At 40.4% G+C, this 18,958-nt stretch overlaps 1 protein-coding gene across 10 annotated transcripts in view; it reads left to right on the forward strand.

The window, feature by feature from the left end:
- Nucleotides 1-18,958, forward strand: part of WWOX (WW domain containing oxidoreductase) — a 686,397-nt gene that overhangs the window by 291,824 nt on the left and 375,615 nt on the right. The window contains exon 9 of one of the 10 annotated variants that reach the window (XM_019488208.2): nt 15,191-18,958. This exon is cut by the window's right edge and continues 2,764 nt beyond it. The exons of the other annotated variants lie outside the window; for them this stretch is intronic. Within the exon in view, the coding sequence (XP_019343753.1) occupies nt 15,191-15,220 (30 nt within the window). The 3' untranslated portion in view covers nt 15,221-18,958. The remainder of the gene's footprint in view (nt 1-15,190) is intronic. 10 annotated transcript variants of the gene reach the window in all.

Below are 18,958 nucleotides of genomic sequence, written 5' to 3' on the forward strand. Positions count from 1 at the left end.
AAGGCAAGCAGAAACAGCAGTTAGCGCTTCCAGTTTATAAACAAGATTCTTTACATTCCATTAATATCTCTGCCACCGCCATCAGCTATGGATAGGCTTTTTCTCAGCTGCAAACTATGTGGCTGCACTGAGAAAAGCACAAACATCTACCAGTTAAGACCAACAATGTAACGATTAAGAGGACCAATGGAATGCGGCCATGGCCAAATTCAGGAAGGACTAGATAGGTTGTCAACTGGGTATGCTTGATTATTGATAATGGGAAGTGTGTGTCTATGTCTTTACATAAATCACTTTTTTCAAGTTTCTCCCTGGTTACCACTGACAAGTTATCTGATAGTTGTCCAGTACTTCGTATTTAAATTAGCATCAGCCTATTAACTAGTTGACTGAAATCACTTGCATTGTAATCCTAATTGATGCTTTTGGGAGAGGCCATGACAGCAATAGACATAGAAACTGAATTATGTATATGAGTGTATACATGAGTGACCAAAAATTTGCTTGGTGCTTCACAGAAATGAGTAAAGACAGAACCTTAGTCTGGATTCAGACATGATGTAGGCAGAAGATGCACACAAAATGGAAGCAAGGGAATAATGCATGGATTGTTTCTTCAAAAGATTCAGCTTCAGTGATCTGGATTCAGGTCCCCAATTACATACTATTGATACCTTGTAATATGTAGACTTGATTTCCTGCCCCAAGTACTGTTGTGTAGAGTTGATGGCCCAGTTACCTTAATTACCATATTTACTTGAATAGAAGATTACTCTGATTATAAGATGACCCCCCCAATAATTAGATTCTGTATATGGACAATTTATAAATTTGTTATAATCTCCCAGGTATTAGAATCTAATTTATGGAGGTTTGCCTTGGATTTATCCCCCTCCCACTGCTACACCAGGAAAAATAAATCGGGGGGGAGGGGGTCAGGAGACCCCCTTGTCCTCTGCCCCCCCCAACTTCTTCCCCCTGCAACCTTTCGTCTCCACCCCCATTATCAGACCCTGCTCTCCCTGAGCACGTGGAAGTGAGGGGCAAATTTGAAAACACTGATGGGTGAATTGACCATTTATCCTTTTTTTTAAACTGATGCAAGTTTTAGCACAGGTATTCCAAAAAAATGCTTTTAAGGAGCACTTTTATACCTACATATATAGAGTGCAAACTATTTTTTTTTTAACTTTTTCAAGGACAAATCAGTTCCAAATTCTGTTGAGTAAAGCTCAGTAGTCAAGTTCCAAAATTTGACTGAGCAGAGCTTAGACACATGAAGTCTGTGTAGCTCTACCGCTGAGGAAATATCATCCCTCACAGACCTATTGGTCTGGGGCTTTGGATACTCTGCAAATCCAGGCAGACATCCTACTTACTTACAAGCCCCAGGCCTGGAGGCCTTAGGGGTTCAGGTGCTCCCTGTCTCCCTTGATTTTAGCTAAAAGGCTGCAAAGCAATAGAGAGTACAAACTCTCTAGTTAGTACAAACTCTCTTAGTTAAAAGCCAAAAGGCTCATGATATACCATATAGCTCATTGAGCTGGGCCTCAGCAAAGTCATCTGCTTTTCAAGCCATGGTGACCCCATAGCTCAGCAATATGCATGTATTCCAGACCCTCCACCGCCCACATCTCATCCAAAAAAGATTCATGTGCTAATTAGCCCCCCACTCATGACTGGAATCACGTGTTCTTGTTATGAGTCCTGGGATCCTCCAAAATATAAATGCAGGTGAGGTGCAGGGCAACCTAGTCCGGTTCTACCTCATAGAAGGCAGGTCATACGAATCATATATGACTGATCATAGGCTGAGAGAGGGGGTGCCAGAGGGATTCTGGATGAACTGTTTCCTTGAACTGGGGCCTTGTTTGGTAATGTTTGCCATACATTTGAGGCTGGTGGAAAAACAAGAATCATTGGAAATGGGAAAGAAAGGCATCGCTCATCTGTGGGAGTGAAGAGGAAGTAACAGTGTATTTAGTGTAGTGGCTCACCATGACTTTGAGAAGAGTCAGTGCTGAGGGGGACTGAGCGCAATGGGTAGTACTGTATATCTTATTCAGATGGGCTGCACTAACCTAGCCTTGTGGTAGGTTCTTATCAGTATGCTTGCCTGTTATGGGCCATGTATTTGCATGTGGCTGCATTTAATCAGTGTCGTACTTGGTTTCCATTGCTGAGCACATACTGCTTTTGGCAGCAGTTTAATGATAGATACTGCATTTAATCTGGTTTCCTTGTATGCAGCTGTAAGATGGAGGCTTTTCCCCCCATGCTGATTACAGGAAAAAAATCTCATCTTAGATTCAAGTAAATACAGTAGTGTGTTCTCTCACCATCGCACATACATTTTTCTGGACTAGGAATGTCACACTTACGGCAAAAAAACAATTTTATAAAGCAGCTTGAAATTTCCAAAAAGATTCTACAAACAAATAATAAATAACTTTATAGACAGAAGAGAGTGCTGTAGAATTTTCTTGATTGAGTAACATTGATTTCAAAAACAGGGTGTCACGTTGCAGACAAAATATGCATTAAGTGAGCAATATATTGACCCTGAGTCCATGATTGTCATGGTGAGTTTCATCATGTTGTTACAGAACTTTTAATTGACTGATAACAAATTGATGTGACCCCCCGCTCCCCTGCCCACAGGATTTGTGACATTTTGTTTTCACAATTTTTCTACACCTGTCCCAGTAACAACAGCTGCACTAAGGTGCCACAGGTGTACCAGCTGAGAATCTGACTCTAGAGGTTTTGTCCCTCCTTTACCTAATCCCCACTGTTATGTATATATGAAACTGCTACATTTTTTTTATTACAGGTTAACTCTGCATAAATAAAGGGTTTTTTTATGATTCCTTTGAAGGGAAAATAGGTTGACTGTAGTGGAACTAAAATGTATATATTTTTAAATGTTGCCTTAAAAATATAATCAGAAGGTGCTATTTTCCTACCAGCAGGCACCCATTGGATTCTGCTGTAAAAAAACATCCTTGCAGAGATTTTCCTGTACCTTTCCACTTGGAACAGATCTTCCTTACAGAATGGGACCCGGTGTCAATTGTATTTGCTCAGGGGTCGGGGGGAGATCACTGCAGAGAACCTGTATCTCTGCCATAACTGTCTTTTTTTTCCGTCTGCCGCCTGTAAAGGTATTTCCCCTAGAACTGCACAAGTTCTCCTGGGAGCGAAAGTAAAGGACTTGGGAAATATAATATGCTCTTACATTGTATTGCACGTTTTTTTTTAAGTAGACTTTGATAAAACATAGTCCAACGTGATCACGCCTACCCCATCCAGGTGTGGAACCATTTAGCCTCTCTGTCTTTCCCTTGCACAGATTCTGCCCCTGCAGCAGTGCCCATCTGGTTAGAGGGCTTTTTTTAAATCATGGAGGGGATGGATACTGCTCCCATTATGTATGAATGGGTAGATCTGTGTGTGAAAGGTCTCCTCCCAAAATGATTCTCCCTTCCTACTTACAAATCCTAGAGTCGATGAAACTGGGTCTCTGAAACTCTTCAGCCTCGTTTACTACAAAGCAACTGAAAAGAATATGCTTATGGCAAGGGAAAAAAGACAGCAAACAAAATCCTGTTAAAATAACACCAAAAAACATAACAGTGAGAAATATTTCAGTCTCCTCTTCAGTACTTTTATCTTCAGATTTTTCTAGTATATTATATGGCATGATGTTATTTAGAATTTTATGGTAACGATTACGTTAGCCTTGTAGACTATTTTTACTAGCCTTTTTTACTGTTACATTTGCTTCAGATGCCTAATTTTATGTTATTGCAATGATGTTCCATGGTGTGTTCAAATAATCGATAATAGTACAAGGGCTGTTCCGTGGGGATCACATTATATGAGTTTATAATATACAATATGTGCTTTGATGTATACACAGAGTGTTTGCTGATGTTTTTTTTTTTTTAAATACAGAAATTTCTAGTTGTGTTTATTCCCCTCGTCAGCATACTTTATCATATCAAAGCCTTTACAGACAGTGTAGAACTACTGAGTTATGTTTGGGTCATGTTTTGCAGTGTGCCCTTTAATACTGTAGCTTTAGAAATGCAATTTTCAGCCTCTGCTTATTAGAATATGATAAAGTATTCCTGGTCTATGTCCAGCTCCACTAATCTCCAGACTACACTTCATGAATTAGGCATGAAGATTTTAGTCAATGTGCTTTCAAAGACCAATGTTTAGGGAATCATGGATTTTCTACAAGCTGAGGGAGAAATCTATAATAGGAGGAACTGATTTTCAAACATCATATTCTCTGAAAGAAGTGACCAGTTCTGGCTTGGGAACAGAAAACATTTCCGTATTAGAATACTTGAGAGCTAGTTAAAAAATGTACCGTATGTTTTAACTCTGAAGGCAGTAGCTTTTTAAAATGCCGTGTTGGTACTGTATCACATATCCTGCCTCATGCATATCAGATACCTCGCAGACACCTTATGAAGGGCGGGTTAAAAACTGAAACAAGTCGCACAGAAGTTGAATGAGTTTAGTCTTATTAACCTACTTGCTAGTGGACATTTTTCTGCATTGACACAGTTTTGTGGAGTTGACACAGCTGGCAGGTTCTGCATTTGTGAGGACTGTCACAGCAAGGGGAGAAATGCTGTGTCTTGGAGCATGGATATGTTAATGTGGCTAGGTGAGTATACCTGACTTTCTTTGTAGGCAAAATACAACATAAAGAAAATAGTAATCTAAAATTGCATAAAACTATGCATCTAGGGTGCCCCGCAGTCCGACCCTCAAGGACCAGCCGGTGACCTTAATTATCTCGTGTTTTTGTGGCAAGACACATTGTCTTGATTTTTGTGGAATACAGGCTCAAAGATGATTCATGACCTAATCGTCTTGAGGAAGACCTGTAAGCAATCACTCAGGCTTGAGGAAGCTATAAACAATTTCCCACTTGCCAAAAAATGTCACCTGTTGGTCTGCCATCCATGTTTCATTTTAATCATGATACTTTTTGAAAACAAAGATGATACATAATGTAGTCCTGCTTTGAGCTCTGTGATTCACTTTTCTGTGCGAAAGTGCATCTAAGGTAGATAAATCACAGTGCAATTATTGCACAGGTCTCTCCCAGGGTCTGTTGTGATATCATAATCATGTGATACTACAGTGGCTTTTACTGAGATGCTTTTTTTTGGAAAACTTCTACTAAGGGTGCATGTTGCACAGAGCATCTTCTAAGGGTTTTTTGGCATCAGACTATAATCTTCCTGTTGTGTCTACACAAGCGGCAGACTGCAGTTTTTACTGCACAACCATTTAGTACTTGCATAAGCAAGTACTGAATGGCTGTGCAATAACCCGCGTTACTGCGCAGTACCAATGCCGCACAGTTAATTTTGTAGATGCTACTGTGCAGTAGCATCGTATCACAGTTAATGCCTGCCAACGCTAGTGCACAGTAACAATGATAATACTGCACAGTAGCTTATTGTTACTGCTCAGCAGCATCTTGTGTAGATGTACCCTGTGTGTATTTGCATCTAGCACATAGCGGACAGCATTGGAAAAATAATATTTACTAAGCAGTGATTTGAGGCATTATGGCATCATGATGCAGGTATAATTTGTCTGAACATGGAGGAGAACAAAAGAAGAAAGTTATTCATAACTCAGATAACACATTTTTCAAATAGTTTAAATGTTGCCATAAAAATAATGGTGAGCAATTATTATTTTTTAGTTGCCAACAATAGGAGAAGCAGCAATGGGTATAAGTATAAGAAGGCAGATTTAGGTTATACCTCAGGGAAAAAAAAACCCCAACAAAACCCACTGCATTTCAGAGCAACTAGAACAAATGGCCTCTCATTCATTGGAGGGATTCTGGAAGAGATTGGATAGACATCTGTCAGGGATGGCTTAGGTACAGTAAAGCTTGCCTCTCTGCAGATGACCCTTGATGACCTTTGCAGTCCTGTATTTCTATGAATTCCTACTCTCTTCTCCTTTCCAATAAATTATCCATGTGAAAGGCCATTTTTAACAATGCCTTTGTCACTTTTGAGGACCCAGCAATGTTACCAGATCAGTGAATCGTAAGGCAAAAACAGGAATCCTTATCTTCTGAATTGCTCCCTCTTTCAGCTAGCAGTCTGTTGTGGTAGCCCTCCTCTCCAACCAGGCTAAGCCATTCTATTTGCTTTTTATCCCCAGGTTTTTTTGCTTTCTTTATGTGTGCTGCAGCCAGTAGTGGCTCCAATGAAAAAAAAGGTCTGAGACCCAAGGAGGTATTGAGCACTGGCTGGGGGAAGTAGAACAGAGCGGTTTTCACCACCCCTGATGAAACAAGAGGAGGGAAAAGTAGAAGAAAGTGAAGACGAAGAAAGAGACAGGGAGAAAGAGGGCCGAAAGGGAGAGCTGAGACAGTGTGCCTATGAATTGTCTTGGTGAGGAAGGAGTTGTGGGTGAAAGGGAGTTGGAGTGCATTTGTGTAGATGTCTGACCTTTGAGTGATAGGAAAGGTTGTGTGTGGAGGTGAGGGGGATTTGGGGGGAAGCTGGAGGATGTGTGAGAGATGAATATAAAGAGAGTACAGAGGATTTAAGAAATGAGAGTGAGGAAAGAGTAATGTGTGATGATATTGGTACAAGAGAAGTAAAATTATGTTTCAGTTTAGTTTGACTAGTTAATTGGAAATGGGCAGTGTATGGTGTGTCACGACATAGTTCCTAAAGGATGGGATAAAATGTGACGCGAGTGGGAACGTCAATTTCTGTAGCTTATCCAAATGCTCACACCAGGCTTCGGCCTTAGTCCCTGCCCCAAGGACCTCAGAAACATTTTGCATATGGTTGGGCCACTCATTGCCTGACTTAAATCTTAATGTTCTTTTCCTTTCTTTCTATCCTTACTATATGGAACCATAAGGTGATGGGGAAAAGGGCAAAGAAAACCCAACCTTACCACCAGGAACCCCTGACGAACCATAACTTCATGTTCATGTTGTCAACTAGTAGATGCAACCACAGGTCTTACAGCATCCTTTTTCATGCCATGAGGGGCAACAGCCATTGAACAGAAGCGAGCCAGCAAACAGGGAGCAGTAGCCCTATGTAGGGACCATCACGTGCAACAACAACAATGTGAAAAGTATCCTTCCAGAACCGGGTGTAGGATCACCAGTATATGCTACGAAGGATTACTCGTGTCATTCTGGAATTGACTTCACTGATTAATCTTGTGCAAGGTACGGAGTACATGGGTAAGGTTGGCTGTTGTCAAAATGAATGGCTTTGCACCTCTGCTGGCACATATACCTTGAATAACCCAGGCGCTAAATTAAATTCTCCGTTGATTGGGGAACCTATCCATTCTCTGCATACCACTCTTGTTCCTCAGCTAGTTTAAAGCAGGTCCTTTCTCTGTGATTTTAGAGAGTAGATGAAGGGAAAGGGTTAAATAGGAATCTTCATATCATTGCAAGGCTTTTACAAGCCAACAGTGTGTAATATATATGACAGAAAGCATGAGATGCATTAATACTATAATAAGAAGAAAGTTTAACAAATCCTGATAGAAACTGCAAACAGGAATCATAATGATCAGCTCTTTCTTTGGAAAGAACAAAGGATTGAGATAGGTAGACAGTAATGGTTTTGTTAACGGTCTGTTTAAATGATTTTCTCTGTAGAAGAGTAGAGAAAGGTGAGATTACTACTGGGAGCATTACACTATGCAGATCTCAGCTCTTGGGTATGTTGCTCTGTTTAAACTGCCATGCTGTGCTTTGCCATATGATCCAATTGTTTTATTAGAAAAATCATCCCATGTTTCACTATGCTTTATTAAAAATGCAGTGCCTGTCTTTTAATAAATTACAGAATTAGACAAACATTGGTTCTGCATTAGAGATACAGTCTGAGAGCCTATTAAAAGCTTGTCTTTCTGAGGCTGGGAAATTGAGAATCTTATTTTTAAAGTGTACCACTGAGGGTAGTACTGTTTTATAAAAATCACTATTAACTTGCTAACGGGTTTCCATAATTTGTACAAATAGCTCTAACACTTTGACAATAGAGGCAGGATAAGGACGTTGTGCGTGATTGTTCTTGTTTGCTGAGCTAGGCTGTGTAGCAGCACATTTACAGAACCCAAAGTAAGAGCTAATAGTCTGTTTGCAGGGTTCCTTCAAGGAATCCAAAGAGTAAGATTTTCAAATATGCCATATTTCAAATGGTATTAAGGCACCTAATAATTCTGATAAGTGTCCCATGGTATTTTAAAAAGCATCTGAGCAGTTGCTTAGATGTTTGTAGCAAATCCCAAGGAAAACCTTTGTGCATCTTATGCACCTAACCACCTTTTGAAATATGAACCTTAGTGCCTAATGTTATCATTTTTAGAATGACTTAAGAGTCTAAGTTCTATTTTGCAAAAGCAACTAGGTGCCTTAATCTTGTTGACTTCAAATTAAGTTTATACTCCCAACTTCCTAAATTGCTTCTGAAAATGACACTTGGGGTCCTAAATCACTTAAGCCCTCCTGAAACATGCACCGGGGTCTCTTAGATGGACACTCTTTTTGTGGAGTGTTGCACGTGGTGCTGGCAGGTAAAGGTTATGATGAAAATATGTCCCAGACTTTCAGAAATGCATGTACATTTGTAAACCAAAACTCTGCATGTATTTAATGTCCTCGTGCAATTCTTGTGATTGTACATACAAGTAGAGTAAATTTTACCTCTACATGACAAACCCAAGGTTTTTTTTGATTTACAGGACAGGAGTTACTGTACTTACAGCTAAAATGTGTTAGTGTTCATTTGAGCATTTATAATCTGTTTTTAAATCTTCACATTCTTCCTGTATTTTTGTAGTACAGATTTTTCTTTTCAGGGGTCCTGGTTTCCTCTCATTCTTTACCATTTGTTCAGGTATATATTAGATGGCATTAAAAAAACAGCACTTTTCAATAGTCGATAGAGATTAGTCTTTTAAATTACTAGAGTTTTCTTTATATGTGTTACAGGAAATATCTGAGGATAATTAATGGCAAATGTTGACTTTTTAATGTCTAGTCCTACATCTGTGGATTGAAGAGCAACTTATATTTTCCTTTTGTCAATATTCATACTGGTTGTACACCTGCCTGTAATTCATAGTGTTTTAACGATGTCATTAGACCTCATGTTGATGATTAATCAGATTGAGATTGATAGGACAGCGTCTTAAAGCAATGCAAGGAAAGGCAGTACTGCGGAAAAAATAATACATTATTGTGTAATGTTATAATTATGGCAAAAATGTTTAGCTAGTTCTCCGAGTGGAGTGGAGTGATATTTATAGAACTGCATATCTCAAAGAAGAAAATAATTTAAGACAATGGTTTTCAACCTTTTTTCATTTGCGGACTCCTAAAACATTTCAAATGAAGGTGCAGACTTCTTTGGAAATTTGGAACGAAAGTGCAGATGCCTTCGAATTGTAAGTGTGGTGTATTCACATATGTTTGATTGATCAGTCATCTTTTCCAGACCCCCAGGGGTCTGCAGACCGCATGTTGAAAACCACTGGTCTAAGACAAGGGTGCTCACCTTTTTGGACCAGATGTGGGGTGTGAGCTGGTTTGTGGGCTAGATCAGACCCCATGCACCAGGTTTGGGCCCTGTTTTGCCCCTACCCAGTCCTGCCTGTGGGGATCAGGTTCTGAGCAGCCGCACACGACTTTTACCCAGTCCTAGCAGAGCTCCCTCTGGATTCGCAGGGAGCCCTGTGAGCTGGATGATGCCATGTTAGGGTCCAGATTAGGCTTACAGGTTGGAGTTTGAGCATGTTTGGTCTAAGGCATGGGGGAAGTCCAAATACTATTGGGGACAAGTGGAAGTTTTGTCATTGACTCCAGTGGTTCCAGGATTTTACTAATGATTTACATGCCCAAACAATACTTGGAGCAGTAGCAAAAGAAGGGCATCTCCATAGCCCCTGGCAGCCAAGCTGACCATACTTATTCATTGCAAAGAAACCATTGTGTAAAGGAAAATTCATTTCCCAATTGCTTTACAGTAACAAGGTTGATTTATAAAGATTTCCCTGGTTATTTGCAAATGATAGAGTAGTATTACAATCCTCAGCAAGCTTCTGCATATCTTTCCACTATAACATGGATGCTCCTTAACATGCTGAAAGGTATTTGAGGCATTCAGGAGTCTATCCTAAACTAGCATCTCTCTTCCAGGGTTCAGAACAAAGAAGAGTTAATCGTCTTTAGTGATGTTTCATGCCAGTATTTTAGTCCCTACGTAGATTAAACGAATCTTTCTTCCTTGCTGGTAAAAACCCTCAAACCCACTTCCAAGTCTATGTGCAAGTTAGTGGCAGGAGCAGAAGCACATTTGCAGCAAATGGGGTACATCTACATGTTCATTAATACACTTTGGTTATAGTGCATTAAGTTTAGTACCTTTAATATGAGGTACTACATAAAGGTGCTTTAAGCTGCCCTAATGCGCAGTAGGAAAATCCAATGTCTCTTTAGTGATGCTTAATGTGCAGTAAACTAATTCTACTGTACGTTAGTATATTAGTATGGTTTTTGATGCGACACTTTAATACGTAGTAAAATAGTCTACTGCACATTAAAGTGCCCATGTAGACGCCCGCAGAATCTCAAAACTGAGTTGGCAATGTTTTCTAGTGTGGCAGTTATTCAAATTGTGGTTACAGTGTATCGTTGTTAGCTTGTGTTTTGAATGCTGACCCACGTGACCAACTAAAGATTTGATTTGAAACAAAAACTGTTATTATTGGTAAGAAGAAAAGCGGGTGGCAAGATTATAGAAGTTCTGGGTTTAAATTCTTTATTAAACTTATGATTGCTAAATTAATGATCTGCTATTTGTCTGGTTGAGTCCTTCTGGGTGTAAAACCTATGGTCCAGTTAACATTATAGTACAATTGCATGGGATAGAGATATAAAACACGTTTTTCTATATTAAATTTTACCTAAATACAATAACTTTTACATTTTAACTTGTACTGTGTTGAATGGTACCTTTTTATCTTTGAAAAAATGGAACTAATAATAGAGAATATTGATTATTTCAGAGCACTATTCTACTAGCACCATTATAGATAAGATTCTGTTTATTTTAAAGTTCAATCTCATGAAAACTGAGCTTAAAACATCTTAAATGCACACATTTGTACACATGCATACGCACACACTCGTGCGCACGCACACACACACGCATCTGATCTAATAGCTGGCACATTAGAACTTAGATTTAAAGTGATAACATAACATTTAAAAAGTTAGTTTTTTATTTATTTTTTCTTTAAAGATTTTGTCAAAAGAATGCTGCACTTCTGCATTTTTTTTGTGTCAGAATATAGGGTGTATAAAACCAATTTTTGAGAGATATTATTTGGATTTATTTGCCATCTGTATTGAAGCAATACCATGCCATGAGTTATTTCTCACTGGGCATGTCTACATGTATCCCTACAGCTCCTTTGTTACTGTGCCCTCATTTAGTACTTCCTTTTGGAAGTACTAAACGATGGTGCAGTAACAGCCCATACTGTGCCAAGTGTGCAGTGCGTGGTTATTTTTAGCTGCTACGTCGCCGTAGCAATGCACTATACAGAGGGAGTGTGCTGCTATGGCAACATAACTGCAGTGTCACGTTTTTTGCCTGCGAATACTACGTTGCTGTAGCACGTTGCTACAGTGACATAGATAGCATCACGTGTAGCATCACCCGTTGTGACGTGAAGAAAAACTTCACTTCCTCCTTTCTTTAAAAACAAAAAAAAGTAGATACTTTTTGTCCTCAATCCTCCCTGATTTAGTCCCATACATTTTTGATTGAGCCACATATCCTCTTACTAGAATCAATTTTAACTATGGTGTACAGATTGAAATTTCTGTGTGCATCAATTTGACAAAGAAAACTTAGTACATATCTTTACTGGAACTGGATTACAGCTGACGGCTTCCTCTTCTGCCTTTAACTATTGACTGAACATGTGTGTTGGTCATCATGAATTGTATCAATAACAATATCACATCTTTTCAGTAGAAATCCTGATGTGTATTACTGTCATTCTTACCTATGTTTATGCTTCTTGATTTTTGGGAAGTTATCAGGCACTAAACTATAATACATAACAGCTTGTATAAACATATTTATATTATATAAACGTATCATAACAGACAATACTATAATGTAATATCTCTTACTTGGAAGAAATAAAATAGAACATTAGTTTAACTGGTATAAGGAGCTGAAAGGCAGAATAGAGCAGCTAAAGTCTAGAGCATATTTCTTACGTAGCCAGAAGACTGGCTTCTGTGGCTCCATTTCTGCCCGGCTTCTCCTCCATTTTCACCCAAGCCTTTACTCATGAAGGTGTGGGGACATCAAAGTGGGTAGGGATCAAGGCACTAGTTATATAGAATCCACAGCAGAAATAAAAGAAAAAAATGCCATTATCCAAGAACTTCCAAATTAATTTAAGTTTAAATTAAATTAATTACAGGTCAAAGAACCCGTACTTTAGGGTTGGCCCATCACGATCATGGTTCCACATGTGTGTAAAGCCTATGCTATGAGTGTGAAACCTCTTTTTATGGAATATCATCCAAAAAATCCTATTTATTTGTTGAACAGTTGGTGAGTCTCCCACCTTATTCACTTCCTTTCACCCTCTCATTTTTGTTGTTGTTTAATATTTGTATATAATGCCACAGATGTGCACAGCACTTAAAAAAGGGAATGGAGAGACAGTCTCTGCTTGCAGGGGCTTAAAATAGAGGTGACTGATAAGAAAGTCCCCTATTTGCATTCCCTCAGGTAGGGTGGGAGGAGAAAAAGGATGGGGGAAAATAGTGAGGGAGGAGGGCAGAAGCCCAACTTGTATTCAGCTACTGCATGGCAGTTTGAGTAGGCAGCTGCTGCCATGGGCAACGGCTGGTGCCACCTTTTTTGGGGGGGGGGGTGGGACACAAGCCCCCCCCCCCAGTGACTTGGGGTCCCCCTGCAGCCAGTCTCACTGACGGGGAGGGTCCAGTCAGGGGGTATACCGGTGCTCTCTGGTACATGTGCACCCTCTACGCATTGACACTGACTGCTGCTGAGCCACGCGATCTGGGTTTATCTGTGGTTTCATCCAGACATGCAGAACTAGGATGAAAAAAGCTTATAACTGGAACACATTCAGGGTTGCTAACTGTCCATAAACTTATGGACAACCTATACAAAAATCAGGCTAAAGATGGCTGGCCGTTAAGTCTGTAAATAAATTTGAGCTTAATTGAAGATCTCTCCTGGGGACAAAAGCTGGATAGTCAGAGCTTGATTTTGGGACAGACGGAGCAGAGCAGTGTCACCTGCTGGGAGGACTCTGTGGGAGGCCTTTTTTCAGACTTCTTGGATCCCTCCCCATCTAACCATGTCCTATTGATGCTTCTGCATCTGGTTCTGTAATACTGCTGAGTTGCAGGAAGGCTTGTTCCGGGGGCTTTGCTGGGATGGGGATAGTGCGACTGGTGGGGGTAAGCCTGGGAGGGTGGGGCTGGGCAGTAGCATGGTACAGGTTGTGGTTGGGACATCATTGTGGGGGGCGAATAGGGGACCTCTGGGGTAGGGGCAGCATGGTGTAAAACCATTACTGCAGTGAAGTAGCATTGCTAACTCAAGGAAAGGTTTTTTTTGTTTTATTTTTTTTTTTATTGGAAACTTTTTACTAACAACCAAACTTTTTTTTTTACTATGCTTGGTATTAAACTCCTGGATTTGAACCTTTAGCTCTTCTAACTTGATTCTGAGAGCAGGCAGAGCCTGGCAGAAGACTTATGTTTACAGCATGCAAAAAAAAAGTCAGTTAAAAAAATTGGTCATCAATAAACAGTTTGCAGATTGTCCATAAAAAATGTATTGGATTAATAACCCTGAATTATACACTTTCCATTTAACCTATTGCTTATGAAATGTAAATCAGATATCAACAAAGAAGCATAGTTTTATCTGTAACAGAAGAATAGACAAGTTAATTTTTTAGCATTGTTATACCCAGTCAGATCTACTAGGGACTTGTCTCCTGAATGAAGTTCTGTTTCCATTAAAGGTTTCTTGTTGGCAACATGTGATATATAATAAGAGCATCGCTTTGAAATGTAGGCAAAACATACAGAAGCTCAGGGCCTGAAATGTCAAAACTTCTGTATATAAAATGCGCACACACCTTTAAATACACAAACCTCATAAAGTGCGTCCATAAATTATGGACTCATTCACACGCATACCCTTGTGCGTCTGCAGTATGGAAATAGTGAATATACATATCAGGCTTTTACGAAGTGCCTACGAGGTACAATACTTTTAATATATGGACTTTAAAAAAGCATGCACCTTTATTAATACTTCTGCCAAGCGTGTACTGGAATTTCTGTAGTCTTCATCTGAGAGATGAGATGGATTTAAATCTATAATATAATTTTCCTAATTATTTCTATTAGAATGGCAGAAGTCACATAGCAATCCATTTTTGACAATATGAAAGTTAAATATAACCATTAAAACCATACAGGTCTGACTATGGTATTATGTAAGCAAGCTAGGAGTGCAGTTAGCAAATGATCCCTGAAGGCAATACAAGCATAAATCTTGATGTGGGAAAAAATCTGTAATATTTTCAGCACAAAAAGAGGCAAGTTTAGTTTATACTGTCAAGTTATACAGCACAGACAGGTGAAATAGGGTTGTGAAAGCTTCCTGAACCATGTCTATGCTGAATATACTGACAGAACTAAACAAACATGAAGTCATCCTAATTACGGATGAGCAAAGGGACATTTTCCACTGCATTCCTTTCCTTTTTTTTTTTTTAATGCAGGATGCTATTGTTGTAGTTCAGAAAGCCCCAGGCAGCTTAGAAATCAGGCGAAAAATCAATAGCCCACTTGTTGAGGATAAGTGAATTAGCTTGTGTTGAATGTAACTGAGTACCTGAACACTTCAGTGAGCAGCCTTTGTTTTGTGAGAGAGGAGAATTGTAAGGATTCTCTTCCAGCGGCTGTGATGATGCAGATCTCTGATTAATCATGCCAAATGAGGAGGAGCTGGCCATTTATGCTGGGTACTAATGTGTGAATTTGCTTTCTTTTTTGTTTCTGTTTGTCTGTCCGTAGCTTACCTCGCTGAATGGAATTGACACGTAGTTCCAAGCCGATTATGACTCTCCGATAAACCTTGGAGAGCACTGTACACCAAGGACAATGGAGTGAACCGTGTTGTACAGTACTTCATCACAGCCACTTTTTCTGTACTAATCGGGGATTTTGCTGCATAAGGACAGCAGGATTTGGCCATAGGTTTGCATCTAAAATGTGACCAATGACGTATGTCAACTGTGCACTCTCCTTTGTGAAGTAAGGGAAGCTTTTGAGACATATCATATGTGGTGACGTGTGTGGTGACAGTATTAAAGAGCTGCTGAAGATGCATTTGCCTCACCATTCCTAAAGTAGGCCACGAGGTTTTAGTTGTGTGACAAACATTGGAGACGCATGGCTCTATCTTCCTAAACCCTACGGCCCTTTGGATCTGTAAGGGTAACAGTCATAATTGCGGTTCCTGCAGGTGCTTTCTCTTAGTTAAATGCATGCATTCATTTCTAATTAAAGTAGTTGTTTCATCTACCTTGCTTAGCTCATGTAACTTTGATTCACATAGACAGTGCCTTCATTTTCAAGTGTATCATCAACGTTCACCTCTTTCCAGCTACCACAGCTCCAGCTACCACTTCCTCCAGCTTTTCCTGCTCTGGTCAATAGTTGCTAATATTTGGGAAAAAACAAAAATAAATGTTCACCAAAATTTCTCTAAAACCATTTGTGGTTGTGAGGGGCTTTATGTATTCTTGCTGAACTTCAGGTTCTTGTTTTTGATTATGAAAGTATTGGGTTAAGCCACGAGGTGTTTGGATGTCCCACAAGTGGACCTTGTAACTATTTTCTTTTTAATTACTATTCTCCAAGAAGCTTCCTCTACCTATATTTATTCCTTGGATGGGAAGGCCCCATCAGAGAGAGACGTCTCCATGCTATTGAATGCTTAGCATGTAAGCCAATTCTGATCTTTGTGAGTAGAGGGCACCAGGCCTGTTCTCTGTTCCTAAGTCTTCAGGAGCATCCCCATGGTTTCCCTCTGGGTATGAAAACATGAAGGGCTTCTTTTCTTATCATACCTCCCCACAGCTTGTTTTCTACTCTTCCCCCAGCTTTTCTGCTTTCTGTGGGGAGATTGGGACATTATGAGGAAGAATGGGAAACTTCTATACTCTTTCTCTCCTTTCTAGCCACCACAGTGTTAAGGAGTTGTGAAGGAATGACAGCTATCATTTCTTGGCTAATCACTCCCTGTGATTCTTGATTTCAGTTCTTTTCCCATTGAAGTTAGTTTACCTTTGACTTCATTATGAGCAGTATCTGTCATTAAGAGGATTTGACCTGGCCAAACTATTATCAAGCCTCTTGGCCCAGAAGTTAGGAGAGAAAGGCAAATGTACAATAGAACTTCCTGATGTATCTGGAGGCAGATCCCAGCCCTTGGTGTAATTTAGGGCAGCTTTCAGTGTATTATACAGCTGCTCGTCACTTAATGTTGTAGTTACGTTCTTGAAAAATGTGACTTTAAGCGAAACGGTGTTAAGTGAATCCAGTTACGTCACAGTAGTTACCAACTAGCAGGCGGTGGCCAAACAACGTTATCACCGAACATTGCGCGACTTTAAACAAGTATGTTCTCTAATAGATCAGCGACATAATAACGAAACAACGTTAACCGGGATGATAAGTGTGGAGTACCTGTACTTGGTTCCCAGACATTTATGGTCCAGGAGTTGTTTAGACTGCAGTTGTTTAAATTGCCACAGGTAGAGTTTAAAAACACTTGTAACTTCTTTATGAGTAGCTCAGAGTCAGTTGGGCTGGGGCCAAACTCATAGAAAAGCTCCAGTAGAACCTGAATCTCCAGCCTCTCGTGAATTTTAGCTCCATCTCCTGGGAAATGGGGGTCAATCAAGACATCTGCAGGAGGATGGTTTTCACTTTCCCAGTGAACTGGGGATTATTCTGGTCTTTGCTTCTCCACTTTCTCTCCCTCCAGTCCTAAGACTAGAGTCAGCAGATGATAGGACCCTGCTGCATTGCCCCTTCCCCAGCTCAAAGTGAAGAAGCTTCCAAGAGTTGCAAGAAAGGCAGAGCTCCAGGAGCAGAACTGGTGCAGGATGGAAATTATGTAGAGGTTGGGGAATGGGTAGATGTGTGTTGGGATCGAGACAAAATTTAATAGATAAATGTATGCATAAAGCTCTGCAGCAAGAGTAACAGTAACAGTGGTCAAAATGAGCTTACTTTGTAAATTTGGAGCAGGCATACACCAGAACAGCTGCAGGAGTTCAGATCAGAAGACCGATTTTAAAAACCCAACACTTTTATATTTTTTTTCTTTCCCTTTTAATCTCACAGGTGTTTGGTCTCACTTATGAGTTTTAACGTTTTGGTTTGGCAATACCAATAGTAACACTTCAGCTAAGCCACTTTTCTCATAGTTGCGCTGTATGTGCTGGGAACTGGCTGCTATATTAACTCCATACCACTGTCTCGGTTTTACTTAAGCCAGGTTTGCAGTTCTTTCCAGAGCTGCATCAAGCAAATGAAGGTTTGGTCAAGAACTACTAAAGAGGAAAGTGGCTTTCTCCCAGCACTGTGTTCTCCATTGTGTGAGACCTTCCCTCTGTCCCCTCCTAAAACAAAACCAACCAGGCAGCATTCCTGGCGGCTCGCCACTTTGACCAGGCCTTTCTACAGCTGGGAATGGACTGATATTAGCCATAGTTTGGAAGAAAGCTCCTGTCAGTTATGCTACCTCTTAGGCATTTAAAATGGCATGTGCATGTGCTGATCTGCAGCTCCAGCAGGTGAAGGGGGGAGTCTGGCTGCTCCACACTGTTCTGTTCCTGGGGCCGCAGGTTCATGGCTGTTATAAATGCAGAGTAGTTTAGATTTGGCCTGACCGACACCTGTAGGCGTCTCTTCATGCTCCTGCTGATCCTGCTTGCCTCGCAGTTGTTCCAGAGCCTGGGGATGGAGCACGTGCACTCAGCTGATGACATGTTCTGCAGCTTGAGACAGGTGTGAGGCCAATGGCATAAGACACTGTTGGGTCAAAAGGAGAACAAGGCAGGGACAGAATATTTCTGGTTAAGTTGTAGTAACTAAAAGGGTCTCTCCTGGCCTTCTGTTCAACCCGGCAAGTTTTCTGTGTCGCTCTATAACAACAACTCCAGTAGGCCTACTCGCACCCTCCGGTTCCTGCGCCACCTCTGTATTCCCCTATAACTTCCTCTTTGCCAAACTCCTTCGTCTCTGTCTCTGTCCTCTACTTCTGTAGGGAACAGGCAAGAAGCTCCTGCTCAAAAAAGCCCAACAAGGGTTGCGAGCAGCTGGTCACTGGAGAAAAGCACTGCACATGGAGATGAATGAGACGCCGAAAAAATTGCCAACCTGCTGTTCTCCAGCAGTCTCTACAAGTTCTTCCCCCACTTTCCACTTTTTTATCCTATGAAGGCCCAGGCACATGGGAGCGAGTCCTGTGGCAGAATTTGCATGCAGCTCACCAGTATAAATCCTTTACCTCTGAATTAAACTGCAGCCCCCACGTAAGAATGTGCTCACTCCTGAAGCCATGCGTTCGTTCTTCTGAAGCCCTTAGATACATGAAAAATAATCTGCCTCTAAATTTACATGTTAATAATTTACATAGTTATTGCACTGCCTGCTACTTAAATCTTGATAGTGACAGCAGCATGCAGTGTTCCTGTTGCTTCTGACCTACGTTGTATGTCTCTATAAAAAAAATACCATCTTTCTTTCTTCCTTTCCTTCTTTCTTGTG

This window comes from Alligator mississippiensis, chromosome 10 (assembly GCF_030867095.1).
Source record: "Alligator mississippiensis isolate rAllMis1 chromosome 10, rAllMis1, whole genome shotgun sequence".
Lineage (NCBI taxonomy): Eukaryota > Metazoa > Chordata > Crocodylia > Alligatoridae > Alligator > Alligator mississippiensis.